We start from the raw sequence: 15,260 nt of genomic DNA on the forward strand, positions 1-15,260 counted from the left end.
AAGCGTAGGTCTACATCACCCATACTGCAAACAGTCACATGACCTCAATATGGCAGTCATCTTTGTGCACAAGTTACATTGATCACTTTTACCCTGAAATTCCACCCGTGTCTTTATGCAAGCACATGTTCAGGATTATTGGCTAGTCTTTTTGTCAGGCTGGTTTCAAATAATGTACGCACAGCACCATACTAAATGTACATAAAGACAAAGTAAAGACTCACTGAAAAAGTTTAAATGACACCAGTTTTGTTTTTGTAGTTTTTCTTACAAATACCAAGTTTGTTCAGTTAAAGAACATTATTATTTTTTAATGACATAATAAACTCAAAATCAAAATAATTCTAGATCACACACATTAAAACATACAACATAATAACCATAATTAATTAAATATTTGTTTTCTTTAAATGTAAGAGCTTCATAATTATCAACCAAAATACAAATACTGAGGATTTTAATAAAATAAAATATATACAGATGTATGCATGTTATAGATATAGATAGATATAGATATAGATAGATAGATAGATAGATAGATACATAGATAGATAGAGAGAGAGGGAGAGAGAGAGAGAGGAGAGAGAGAGAGACACACACACACACACCTGTATATAGATTTTTCAGATCTCTGGAAATTCAGTTAAACCAGTTCCATATTGCTTAGATGTATCTTTTTAAAAATATCTTCAGGAATAAGTTACAAAGCAGCTTTAGGGCAGAACAGGATTAATGACAAACTTACAGGACATCCAGAATAGGTAACAGTTACTAAGGATGAGAAAACAGAAAAGTACATGACTGTAAACGGTCACAGTTACTTTGTTACATAAAGCAAATGACTAGGAGACAAAAGTGGCATTGCAATTACTGTGGTATTACTAGCATGTAAACATATCTGTTTATAAACCATTGTGTTATTTTATTAATTAATATTCATTATTCAGTAGTGTAAAGCCTTGGTATAAACATGATCATACCCATCTTGGATTTATCAATAAATAGAAAATGATACACTTTCAAGTATTCTTTTTTTTTTTTTTTTTGCATTTCATAGTACAAGATTAAAAATGTAAGCTTCAGATGGGCCCCGGAAAATTACATCAGGTGAATAGGTGTAGTACAAAACCAGAAACATCACATCCAGTTCAGTTTCAACTTATTTCAAGCTGATATGAATAGAAAGATATTTTGTAAAAAGTTAAAAAATAAAAATAAATTATAAAGTACACTTTCCCTTCAATTTGTATATAAAAAAGTCAAAATAAGTTCAGTACACCCAGCTGACAGGAACCCACTGTGGTTCCACACATAATTTGTCTACAGCAGCTTGTAGCTTTTCAAAGGCTTTGTCAAGATTGTCATTTACTATGGTCAGGTCAAAATAATGGTTGTAACCTCGCTTAATCCGAGCGCTTTCATCTACTGTCTTTTTCAAGTCCATGTCCTGTTGGAAATCAAATAAAACATACATAAATAAAAAAGAATGGATAAGACATAAGATTATAACACTTTTAAAATTGAAAACAAAGAGAATGATTTATTTCCAAATACATTCATTTTTATGTGTCTGTTTATTTTCAGTCCAAATGGTGGGATTGAGTTTTAAGAGGCAGTAATATATATTATATATATATATATATATATATATATATATATATATATATATATATATATATATATATATATATGAGAGAGAGAGAGAGAGAGAGAGAGAGAGAGAGAGAGAGAGAGAGAGAGAGAGAGAGAGACACACACACACACAGAGTGCACTCCATGACCTCCTCTCGTTTGGCCATGCTTGAATCAGATTGCCGCATAGTCTTCTTTGTTCAAGACTGAATAGACTCCAATCTTTTAGCCTGTCTGCATATGACATGCCTTTTAAAACAGGAATAATTCTGGTCGCTCTTCTTTGCACTCTTTCTAGAGCAGCAATATCCTTTTTGTAGTGGGGTGACCAGAACTGAACACAATATTCTAGAGGAGGTCTTACTAATGCATTATAGTTTTAATATTACTTCCCTTCATTTAAATTCAACACTTTTCACTATATATCCAAGCATTTTGTTGGCCTTTTTTATTGCTTCCCCACATTGTCTAGATGAAGACATTTCTAATGGACATTTTTAATGCTTGTGTGCAGTGCCTTACACTTTTCTATATTGTCTGCCCAGTTCTGAATGCAGTCTAGACCATTTTAAATGACCTTTGTTGCTGCAATGGTGTTTGCCACTCCTCCAATTTTTGTGTCATCTGCAAATTTAACAAGTTTGCTTACTATACCAGTAGCTAAGTCATTAACCCTTTCAGGACCACACATTTTCAGTGAGATGCTCCCACAGGACCAGGTGTTTTTTGTTGACTCTTCCTATAAAAATTCACTACAAATCAATTTTTACAGTAGCATCTTGCAAATGGTTTCCTTTTTTCAGAATACTCTGGGGAACATTTTTAAGTACTTCAGAAACAATATAAACGTTTCGCTTTTTTCTCCAACACAATATTTCGTTTTTGGTTTGATTTCTTTTAAGTAATTTTTATTATGTATTCTGCTTAGAGATACATGTATAAAAATGTTTTATTCTATGACCCGAGGGACCTTACAATACTTCCTGAAAGTGTTGTTGAAAAATATTGATGTTTGGGCAAATTACAAGACATTGTTTCTCCTGAGTGATTGCAATGACATAACACATTTATTTCAGGGTCTTTATAAGCAATAATGGACACTACTCTCGATTTATTTTCTCAAAATAAATATCTATAAATAAAATAATAGTTACTCATTTAATTATTATCAGTAATAATAAGAAAAAAAAATGTACCTGAAACATTTAGTTCATGAAATAGTATATGCTTATATCCAATTTTTTCTTCATATTTATAAATGTTGTAAAAACATATATATTATAACATGACACAGAATAAATGTTCTAATATAATTAGAAGTCAAACGCATCAGATTTACAGCGTTTCCCTTTTTTATTAGCTCTAAACAAGTTCCTGTGATGTTTTGTTTCTGCTTTTGTCTCCGCCCTTTAGACACTAAATTCCCCTCTCAGTACATCATACCAAAAAAAACTATCAGGAAGTGAACATCAGTCCCTCCCCTATCCATTGATGTGTGTTTCAAGCCTGTACTGCAAAGTATGGTGGCCCTGTAAGTCATCAAATCAAAGTGCTTTTTTATCGTGTTTACACGATCGCGGTCCTAGAAGCCCACTTTAATATGATCGTGGTAACATAATCCTGGTCCTTAAAGGGTTCATGTAGATTAGGAAGAGCAGAGGACCTAATATTGATCCCTGTAGTACTCCACTGGTTACATCGATCCATTTTGAGGTTTCTCCTCTAATCAGTACTTTCTGTTTTCTACATGTTAACCACTCCCTAATCCATGTGCATGCATTTCCTTGAATCCCTACTGCGTTCAGTTTGAGAATTAACCTTTTATGCAGGACTCTGTCAAAAGCTTTCTGGAAATCTAAATAAACCACGTCATATGCTTTGCAATTAACCATAGTTGATGTTGCATCCTCAAAAAAATCAAGCAGGTTAGTGAGGCAGCAGTGTGGAGTAGTGGTTAATGCTCTGGACTCTTGACCAGAGGGTCGTGGGTTCAATCCCCAGTGAGGGACACTGCTGCTGTACCCTTGAGCAAGGTACTTTACCTAGATTGCTCCAATAAAAACCCAACTGTATAAATGGGTAATTGTGTGTAAAAATAATGTGATATCTTGTAACAATTGTAAGTCGCCCTGGACAAGGGTGTCTGCTAAGAAATAAATAATAATAATAATAATAAAGTTAGACTCAATCTCTCTTTCCTGAAACCATGCTGACTGTCTCCCAGGATACTGTTACCATAGAGGTAATTTTCCATTTTGTATCTTATTATAGTTTCCATAAGTTTACATATAATAGAAGTCAGTCTTATTGGTCTGTAGTTGCCTAGTTCGGTTTTGTTTCCCTTTTTGTGGATCGGTATTACGTTTGCAATTCTCCAGTCGGTTGGTACAACCCCTATGTCAAGAAACTGTTGCATGATCTTGGTTAGCGGTTTGTAAAGAACTTCTTTCATTACTTTGAGTACTATTGTGAGGATCTCATCCAGCCCAGGGGATTTGTTTATTTTAAGAGCTCCTAGTCCCTTTAACACTTCTGCCTCTGTTATGCTAAAGTTATTTAAAACTGGATGGGAACAGGTCAACATGTGGGGCATGTTGTCCGTATCTTCTTTTGTAAAAACTTACAAAAGTAATCATTTAATATAATTGCTATTTTATTCTCTTGGTCTATGATGTTACTATTTGTATCTTAGACATTTTACTTCCTCCTTCAATGTTCTTTTGTTATGATATTGGAAAAACTTTTTGGAATTGGTTTTAGCCTCCTTGGCAATGTTCATTTATATCTCAATCTTTGCCTTTCTAACTTACTTTTTGATTTATGCTTGCAGTTTCACGTACTCTATGTGTAATTTATTATATGATATATGATTTTTTTTTATTTTATTTTTTTAAAGATCCGGGTACCCGGGTATTTTTCATGGCAGGTACCCGGTTCCGGATTTTCTACGTGTCGACCTTTAATATATTATCTATACACACACACCCACACACACACACACACACACACACACACACACACACACTTGTAGTCAAAAGTTTACATACCCCAATGGAAATGTATAATTTCTAGAACATTTTCAAACAAATAATTAAGGAAAAAATCTTTTGTAGCAAAAGTTTTGCTTTTGAGGATGAGGAACAAAAGTTACAAGAAACAGATGTCTACAATTACTTATTTCAGCAATTTTTTGCAAAACTCCAGAAATGCTAATTCAAAAGTATTCATACCCTGACAAGTAAAATGAAATTAATAGCTAGCTGAGGCACCTTTAGCAATAATAACCTCTTTTAAACGATTAGGATATTTGTCAATGAGCTTTTGGCATGATTATTGATTTTTGACCATTCTTCAATGCAAAATTGTTCCAGTTCATTCAAATTCCGAGGACTTCTCTTGTGCACAGCCTTCTTCAACTCACACCAAAGATTCTCAGTCAGATTTAGATCGGTACTTTGACTAGGCCATTCCAGAACCTTTATTTTATTCTGAAGTAGATTTTGATGTGTGCTTTGGATCGTTGTTGTTGGAACGTCCAGTTGCGCATTAAACCAAATTTTGTAGCAGAGGGTTTCAGATGATTGGCCAGTATCTTGTGGTATGCTATGGAATTCATTTTACCATGCATTGGAACAATATTCCTTGTGCCATAGAGGAGAAACAGCCCCATAGAAGGATATTACCACCTCCATGCTTGACAGTAGGTGTGGTGTTCTTTTCTTTGTATGCCTCTCCAAACGCAACGATTGTCAGCGTGACCCAATAGGTCAATTTTTGTTTCATCTCTCCCCAAAAGCTTTGATCAGAACTCATATTCATCATTCAAATGCTGTTTTGCAAACTTTAAGCGATTGTCCTTGTGACGTTTTCCTAAGAGTGTTTTTTTCCTTGGCCTGCGACCATTGAGACCTTCACCATGCAATACTCGACCTATGGGTGAAATGGAAACCCCAGTCCCACTTGCAGTCAATTCACTTTGCAGTCAATCACAGATTGTTATTAACCTTCCTCACAATTCTTCAACTTGTTCTTGGTCAAAGAACCTTCTTTCTTCCAGACCAAGGGAGCGTTATGACAGTACCATCAGTGTTTTACTTCTTGATAATAGAAACAATAGTTGAAATTGGGATACTCAAATGCTTGGAAATCTTCTTGTATCCTTCTCCAGCTTTATAACAATAAATAATTTTTTTCCTAAGGTCTTCAGATAGCTCTTTACTTTTTCCCATATTGACTTATTGGTAATGACAGCAATCATCCTATGCCTAACCCTTTTATACTCTCTAGGAATGTTCACCTACAATCCAGCATTTTCTAGACTTTTCCAGAATTAGGTTCTGCATTTTCATATTGAATTTTCTAGCATCTTGTAGACAATAATATCATAGTATCAAAGGGTATGAATACTTTTGAATTAGCATTTTTGGAGTTTTCCAAAGAAATTGACGAAATAAATAATTGTAGGCATCTATTTCTTGTAACTTTTTTTCCTCATCCACAAAAGCAAAACTTTTGCTACATAAGATTTTTCCTAAAATTCGTTGTTTTGAGAACTTTCTAGAAGGCTGTCCACAAATGAAGAAAGACAAATAACTCAGGAGTCTCCTTAGAGCAAGCCCCACATCTGCGTAGCAACGCGCCTTCACTTGGAACCAAGGACCACCAAATATGAAAAACATATTTGATGACTTGTATCAAGTACTTCTTTTTAATCACTTCTTCACACACATTATAAAAAGGATGAGCCCCTCCTGTTTAACTTTGTCATTGCAGTGGCCTTTTTTTGTACAGAAACAAAAACAAGTTCTGTCTAACAACTGTCAGTATTATACTTTTTTTTTTTTTTAAATAAAGACATATATTCATCTTACCGTCAGAAGCTTGGATGTAATTCCAGCATCCACCACAGCTTTGTGCATTGCACGTAGTGTCTCTAGTTCTGGAGCAGCAATGAATACGACGTATGGCATGAATTCAGAGGTCTTCAGAACCTTCAGTGCCTGGAGACAAAATGAAATTACTAACCCTGAACTTCAAGTCAGGATGGCAATGGGCAATTAGCATGTCAACTAACACATGAAACTGAGCTGTATATAAAAATTCTCCCGATTCAGTTTTAAAAAGGTTGTTCAGCTTTTTCAGTGTACAAATGACAGCATCTATATTTCAATTGTTCTGATTGATGCCTGTCTTTGCTTCATAATACAGTATCAGTATTTATTTTCAACTAAACAGTAATTATTTTGTACACAAAATAATTCTCACAGTAGAGATTATTTACCTGTGGGTTCACATCCAGAATGCACGTCCTTCCAGTATCAACAACTTCATGTATGGAGTCTATTTTAGTTCCGTACAGATTTCCTTCGTACTCTCCGTGTTCCAAGTACCTGCTGGCTTTAATATCTGCTTCCATTTCCACCCGGGACACAAACCTGTATACCTGGCCATCCCTTTCATCATCTCTTGGTCTTCTAGAAGTAACTGCAGACAAAACAGTATTGGACAAACATTTAAACTAGGTTCTTTAGAGAAAGCAGCAGAGTATTACTTTTTAAAATGTTGATATTTAAAATATAAGTTTTTTTTGTAGAACAAGGTGATTTGACTTAATGTTTCCAATTAGTCAAATTCAAAAGGGCAGCATTGGCATCACAGGCCCAATTTGGCATGAAAAACTTCGCACTTGTTCATCTTTATTTAGTCAAAGCAGTTTCCAAACAGAAAGAGGTCGTACATGGGATTGTCGTTCCGAATCTCGTAGGATTGAATACTATAAGTCTGTTCTTCAGACTTCTTCGCCCCACACCCTGGGCTCCAATCAACACCAACGTCTTCCTCTGAAAAGGTGGCATTCTGGCTACTTCTTCATAGATCTGGAGCTCGTGGCGATCAAATTCTGCACATCAACACATGAACGATCAGGTTCAGTAAACAGGTGAATACTTTCAATCTCTACAATTCCTTTCCATTGTATTGTTACAGTGAGATGTATTTCTTATAGTGAAAACATTTGGAATACAGTATATACACTGTACCTGCATTTCTCGCTGTAAGATACATCATCTTTTTTTTCTTTTTACCACCGATTGTTCCACAAAGTACTCCTAAAGACACAAAAAATAAAAGTGTCATTGTTCGGATGGTGCACTACATTCAATTAAACTATTATATATCCATGTACTATATTTTTGATCCAATAGGATGGTTTTTCACAAATTGATACCTGAATTATCCCAGTCTCTTCTGACAAATGCTTTCCTCTTTTCTTCAAGAAACTGACTTGGAATAAGTCCAGTGGTCCCTCCTCTAGCATGACAAGCCTGCAAGACACCAACAAGAACCTCAACATGGGTATAATCTTTATCAACAGTAAAAGGCTGTCTGTAGCGTTTTATACACTACGCTGATATACAGAAAAGTAAGTAATAAAAAATAAATTGCCTTATACTGAAAAAAGCAATACAAATCCAGGTCTGCTGTGTTGAAAGAACTGCAAGATAACAGCATGTGACTTGTGTTCATATCATTTTACGGTAGGTAGTTCTAAACAAGCAGTCGCATATCAAAATCACCTCAGACCAGGAAAAATGCACTTGAAATCTCTGGGAACCTTCAGGGTCTCACCTTAGTATTAATTTACTGGTAACTTGTGGGTACTTGACCATATTAGTGTAAAAAATGTAATCTTTAAGTAAATATTATTGGGGATCTCATTATTGGGTATATCCCTGTGCAAGGCTGCAAATACAATATTAGAGCCATGAGTGCATCTATCCATTGTATATAAAGTAATTCTCTAGATATGTGAAACTCTAAATGACATATATCCGTACGGAAGCGACCGTCACAGATTCCAGAGGAGTATAATAACGATCACCGGGATGCTATACAAACCTGCCACCAGTTACAGTCTTCCCTGTTCATGATTTGCATAATGTCCCCTCTTGCAAACTTCAATCCTGCTTCTTTGCAAGGAATGAGATTGTCAATGGCTGGATTGTAGTCAAAGTGGGATTTTAGATAAATCTGAAATATATAAATACATACATAAGAAAGTTTACAAACGAGAGGAGGCCATTCAGCCCATCTTGCTCGTTTGGTTGTTAGTAGCTTATTGATCCCAGAATCTCATCAAGCAGCTTCTTGAAGGATCTCATACATACATACATACATACATACATCAATAACTGTCACATTCTCTTTGGTGAGAGTTGCCATATTTCACCAGCATTTACCTTCATTATTTTTAGAAAGAAACCTGCAGAGCGCACTCTGATCATTTATTCAATTGTTGTTATACAGGATGGAGGTAAAAGAAAGGTAGGTTCTGGTAAATGTGTGGAGCTATAAATAGACACATTCAGTACATAGTTACATGCACACTGAACAACTGGTATCTAAACTTAGTTACCATTAGGACATAGTTGCTTACTGACAACTAGATTTGCTTACTACTGCAAACTATTACATAACCAACAAAGCATGAACATAAATATGTACTTGGAGTTAGTGTAACTGCAAAGGCACTGTAACAGTAGCCACAAAACCACAGATTCAGCATTGCTAGTTTTTGTTTTGTTTTTTCTTTTATTAATAGGAGTTCTTTTTTATACCATGCACACATTTTACTAAGCAATTTATTGTACTGTTGTAGAGCCACTGACCTCTGGCTACAGTATGTACACTGTACATACACATTCATCATTTACTACCAGACCTGGCTTGTAAGTCCTATGAGAAAACAAAACATGTACACACAGACACAAACAGTAATAACTGAAAGCTTCTTACTTGCTGAGGTACAGGAGAGTCCTTGTAGCTTGGCAGGATTTTCAGGGTTATCCCACCACTGCTGTTTCTTAACATTTCTTGCAACTCCTTGGGGTTGTTCCCCACGCCACGTCCGTTCAGCTCTTTAATGACATCTCCCACGTGCAGCAGGCCCTGACGATCAATCATGCCTCCATGAAGAATTCGAGCGATTACCAGGTCACCGTTCTCCACTCGGAATGTCACACCCTGAACAAACAAACAACGCACAAGCTTATTTCTTACACGCTGGGCAAGCCATACCTGTTTTCTTTATTTACAATGGGACAGAAGGATTTACATATAGAGGTGATGTACAGAACTGCTATAGTTAACAAGCCAATGGCCAATCTGAATGTCATGGAACCTGAAAATGTATCACTCCACTTCTAGGTTGCTGTGCGAGATGGAAATGAGTACCTTAACATTATAGCTCTTCTACAAATTCTCTGCACAGATACCTTTTTGTGACTGCACAAGCCAGTGAAAAACTTTCTTCTGCTTTGATTTCATCGGTTTCTTTCGATGTGCTTGTGTGTTTTTTTTTTTACATAATCTCAAATGGATTATAAAAATTAGAGACAGCAATGTCTTCTATAAAACCTCGAAGCTCAGTTATAAATGCCCCCCAACTGGCCAGGTCTTGGTATAAGACTGTGCTTGTTTTATTCAAGTCTGAATAATAAAAACATGAATAATAGCCATGGAAAAGTTAGCTGCTGCATAATGTTTTGTAAGAGAAACCTGCAGTCCATAAGGTACTGAGGCCCCACCTGCCAAAACCATTAGTTGAACTTGCCAGTAAACACTTCACTTTCAAATAAATGGGACCTAGAAATACTTCATTGTCCAGGACTCTCTACAAAAAAAAAAAAATCAGTACTGCTTCTCCCTGAAAATAAAAATACTTCCGGATCCTGCAGGATAATTATTTACATAAATTAGACTACATTTCAGGCAGTTTGGCAGTGTCAGCTTTTTGCATAACTGAAACAAAAACACATTTGATGCAAGTTCGAACCGCTTTTATTGTGCCTGAAAAACACAAGCTAAGTTAGTAGAAACAATTGGGGCAACCTTGACCCTACCACTTTTACAGTTGTGCCTATTTGCTTGATGCTAGGCAAGGTTGCGCCAATGGTTTCTTCTAACTTAGCTTGTGTTTTTGATACGAGTTAGAATAAACAATTGGGGCAACCTTGGCCCCCATCGGTTTTACAGAAACTTGGCTTGTGTTTTTGATATCTCCACTTTAAGTGGCTGGGCACTTTTGATAACTTGCCGTTTTTTCACATTTCCAATGTGTTTTTGTTTCAGATATCACTTCTTTTTTCACTTATAAAACACACACACATTATGGGAATGTCAAAATTGTTCAATCTGTATTGAGCCAATGTATTGCCGTTTGGATAGGGTAAATGTAAATAGTAGCCTAGTCTGTTGAAAGATGTGAATCTGTGTAGCGTAGCGGTTATGTAGTTGGAGTGAAAGTATGACTAGTTAGGTGCAAATCCTGCTATATATATATATATATATATATATATATATTAATTATATATTATATATATATATATATATATATGCACACGTTAGTTATGTGTGCAAACGTATGTATGTTCAATGAAACTGCCATTCAGATCAACTAATTTTTTTCACATAAAAAATGTGTTTGTTACACAGAAATAAAATACATTTCATTTTTTAAAGTTTGCAAATTAAACCCTGTGTGGGAATCAAACCCAAGACATGCTTCCAATGCAGCTTGCAATGCAGACGCCCTAGCTTTCACACTACAGTTCATCCTTCCATTTCACAACATTTGCAAGTAGTATAGCAGTAAAGTTACAGCTTTTAACAAGTAACGAGATGAACAAGATTTTGTAAATAATGATTATGTATTACCTAGATTGTATTGAAAGCTTTCATCTGATTTTGCAAACTATCATAATAAGGTTGATCTGTTCATTTAGTATATTGTAACGTTTTCATGTTTAGAAAAATTCTCAAAATGTTTGTTTTATTTGAAAACTACAGAGAATTCCTGTCAGGGGCTGGAATTCATGGCACCAAAATAATAACCCTACATTTTAGTCTTGGCACTTTCACTGCATGACTGTAAGTCGCCCTGGATAAGGGCGTCTGCTAAGAAATAAATAATAATAATAATAATAATAATATTCTCTCCGGTCACAGCTCACACGCTCGCTCAGTCGCACCCACAGTTTCTCATTCAAGTTCAGCGCTGGACTGTCTCCAGTCCCCAGGCTCATGCACCCTCTTATATAACCTCCCGTCGTTTCCCGCTGCAGTCACATCCACGCTCTGCAACCCCCGAAAACAGCAACACACATTCTCCCCACTCATTCACTCACTCCCCCTTCCCATGCTAACGGTGTGACCCGTTCCCCTTACAATACATGTAACAGAAAAGACAGACGAGACAAACTGAACAGACAACAAGTCCTGCAACAAAGCAATTGTCCAGGTCGTGACAATATATATTTTAATTTGAAAGTAAAAATATATGAACGCATGACAACCTTTATGTACAAAAATCTCAACTAATATACAATTGAACAAGAACTGTTGAGTATTTATTTTCATTTCATACAGTATTAAATGGCACTGTTTATATCTGATAGTGAAAAAGAAATAAATAAATACAAAGATAGATAAAGAAAGAAATAACTGTCTATGTATTGATTTATGTATTCAATCACTTCAATATTATTATTATTATTATTATTTATTTCTTAGCAATATTTATTAATGTATTTATTTATTTTTGTTTTACTTTTACCAAAAATATATAGGCTATCCTTCAGCATAGCTAATTCTCAGAAATTAATGCTCCTTTTTGCCCAGTGGGGACCACAAATAGCATTACTCTCATCAACCCGTATCGAGAGGAACCGCACTTCCTTGCGCCAATAAGGACCACATGAGCGTTACACTGGCAGGAAACCAACATTTTTCAGAGATCAAGATCAGAATCTCAGAATGATGATGACGACGACGACTCGAAAAAAATCTCCAAAATGTAAAAAATAACAAAGTCCCGAGAATTCTCAGCTGGCTGACTTCAACTTTCAAAATACTGCTTGTTTTCTCAACTAATCATGTAGCATTGACAGTAACACAGCACGCTTGCAAACTGAAGTATAAATGATATAGACGTGACAATAAGTGCGTTCCCTAGTATATTTCAATGTTGACGAAACAAGTTAATTGTCATTAAACTCGGATGTCCTGTAATATACATATGCGTGGATCAAAGTGTCTGGGGTCTGCAAAAAAACAGGAGAAAAAGAAGGACATTTTAACCTTACTTTGGCGTCTTATTTCTCTTACTGGTGACAGGTATTGACTTTTTTTTTCTACATTTCACCTCAATGTTGGGAACTACAAATTAAAAGTGAAATGGTGCTTTTGGCTGATTTACTTTTGCTGTGCCAATACCCTGAAAACACCTAAAACTATCCTTGGCAGTTCTCACTTATAACTTGGCGTGAGGAACTACCGTTCCTCTCAATACATGTAACCTTTTTGCATTTCCTTGCGCACTTCTGAGATACAATGTTAGTTGTCAGCAAAATTCGAATATAAAAATGCATATTTGAATGTATACTATTAAATACACCATGGCCTAAAGGACAGTTCCCTTCTGTACATTCTTATATATACTGACTATTGCAAATACAATAATTCTGTGAAAAATGTTAAAACTTACCAGTGGCTCTCCTGCTTTTTTCCGAATGCCAATCATACGAACAGAATCAGCTGGTATTATTTGTTGGTTGTTAGCTGCCACATCATTCTTTATTTCAGAATTAGAAGGAGGTGCTTCATAACATTTCGATGCAACCGTGTCATGGGCTTCCAAAAGTGACTGAAACATAAAAGTTATTAATTACAAAATCAGAAAAAAACAATGAAACTACTAAGAACAGAAACACATATCACAGAATCTTAAAATAAAAAAATGAGGAAAGAAAGAAAGTTTTTAGAGCACATGCATCTCCCGTTTGTAATTTGCACAGAGTCTAGTGGATGAATCACAAAATTAAAAGAAAACAAAAAATCAGTGCCAATGACTGTTTTAAGAACTGGTTGAGATGTTTAACCTCCCAGTGCAAAGCCAGTTTACCCAGAATAAGCACCGGCTGTAGAACAAGCTTTAATATGTCAACCATGATTCACTTTGCACTTTGAATAACCATCAGAAGCTGTTACTGTTGACTGACATATCGGGTGGATGATTCAAAGGGCACTGCAAAACACATCTATAACAAGGAAGGGGTTCAAACCCTACACCTAAACATCACACTCGTAACCTGTTGCAGCATTAAACACAGTGTGATTGAAATAATGCAAAAACAATCTTACCTGAAAGTGGGGGTCTTTCAGGATGCGTGCCAGCTCTGCAGCGCAGTCGTCTTTACTTGTTAAAGGAATGATGTCATCCAGAATTTCAGTCACAAGCTCCATGTTATTGTCACGCACCGCCTCCAGTTTGACATCTTCTAGCCTTTCGTGAGCCTTTAGGAATAACAATCGTCAAACACTATGTGCTGCACAAGGAATGCAGGAGAGCTTTTATTCTAAATACAGCTCAGTAAATGAAAGAAGAAAGAGACAATGCTAGCAGGCTACTGAATGGAGCTTCTTTTATCTTCTCCTCCTACACAATTCAAAAATGTCAAGACCACAGAAATATCGCTTCTCATTGACTCATACAGGCAAATAACATGGAAATAAAATATGACATGACAGCTTTTTAGTTGTTTTATATATATATATATATATATATACAGTGAATTTATCTTACAGTAGAAACATTGCCCTATCCTAAATACAGTAGGTCTTTCGGGCCCCGGGTCTCTATGCAGTGGTCAGTTTGCCTACAATTATTCCACACTGGAAAATGTAGGCAAAGGCAAAATTCCTTGATATTAAGATTATTTAAGTAAAAACTACAAGGTGGATCAAATGTAGTCAAAGATGTTACACTAGCGAGGGAGACTTGTTTAAACGTATGCTTCCTCCATCCTCTAGTTATAGCTGTTATAGGTCATTTGGTCTTTAATTGTTTTAAGGTCCTGTTTTTTATTTTTTTATGAAAAAGCCTGGTAAGTACCGTGTATCCGCTGTTAGTTTGACTTCAGTGTAATCAGTCATTCAGCTCAGGCTGCTGTTGTTAATGTATGCTGTCAATGGGCTCTGTGATATTTGTTTATCTGTGATATCCTTGCTTTGACTATACTGTATTGTTTTATCGCAGGGTAACAGGAACTGGAATGGCTGCTGACAGATTTGTCATTCATTTTCTAATAACCTACCTTTCTCTGCTTATAACTGTAATGATTATAATTTTTTTTAAATGTATTCTAAAGAATTCAATCAGGATAAGCAACAACAAAGAACATACCTGTACTGTTAGAAACCATCCTTTTCCTTATTAAGCTTTTGAGGAAGAAATCATGTTTAATCTCACATGTTATGGTAAATTTAAATGCATTTCATTTACACAGATGAGCAACTTTGGAAAGTCAATTCATTCATGAATGCTAATCTTTTAATCCCTCTTTATTAATAATAAGAATGTCTTTGTAAGTATATCATCCCTAATACACCCGAGTCCTAATATTTCCTTGGGGATATGATGAGCAGAAAAAAAGTTTCATTCTTTGATGGGTAGATGATACTGCTACTCATCTATTTAGACCATCTGAAACCAATTGGTTATGTTGGTTGTGTTCATTAGCACGTTCGCCAGTGTGCACATTACGCAGACTATACAAAATCTAATTAGAAAC

The 15,260-nt window shown here is 35.6% G+C and overlaps 1 protein-coding gene across 4 annotated transcripts in view; it reads right to left on the bottom strand.

The window, feature by feature from the left end:
• Positions 1 to 290: 290 nt before the first annotated feature.
• Positions 291 to 15,260, bottom strand: part of LOC117399378 (protein PALS2-like) — a 51,753-nt gene continuing 36,783 nt past the window's right edge. For all 4 annotated transcript variants that reach the window (XM_033998482.3, XM_059021838.1, XM_033998481.3 and 1 more), the window contains 10 exons: positions 13,831 to 13,983; positions 13,175 to 13,333; positions 9,427 to 9,654; positions 8,530 to 8,661; positions 7,859 to 7,955; positions 7,671 to 7,739; positions 7,370 to 7,531; positions 6,914 to 7,116; positions 6,504 to 6,632; positions 291 to 1,447 (listed from right to left, as the gene is read on the bottom strand). In XM_033998482.3, the coding sequence (XP_033854373.2) occupies positions 1,271 to 1,447; positions 6,504 to 6,632; positions 6,914 to 7,116; positions 7,370 to 7,531; positions 7,671 to 7,739; positions 7,859 to 7,955; positions 8,530 to 8,661; positions 9,427 to 9,654; positions 13,175 to 13,333; positions 13,831 to 13,932 (1,458 nt within the window). In that variant the 5' untranslated portion in view covers positions 13,933 to 13,983 and the 3' untranslated portion in view covers positions 291 to 1,270. The remainder of the gene's footprint in view (positions 1,448 to 6,503; positions 6,633 to 6,913; positions 7,117 to 7,369; positions 7,532 to 7,670; positions 7,740 to 7,858; positions 7,956 to 8,529; positions 8,662 to 9,426; positions 9,655 to 13,174; positions 13,334 to 13,830; positions 13,984 to 15,260) is intronic.

The sequence above is a fragment of the Acipenser ruthenus genome, chromosome 4 (genome assembly GCF_902713425.1).
Source record: "Acipenser ruthenus chromosome 4, fAciRut3.2 maternal haplotype, whole genome shotgun sequence".
Lineage (NCBI taxonomy): Eukaryota > Metazoa > Chordata > Actinopteri > Acipenseriformes > Acipenseridae > Acipenser > Acipenser ruthenus.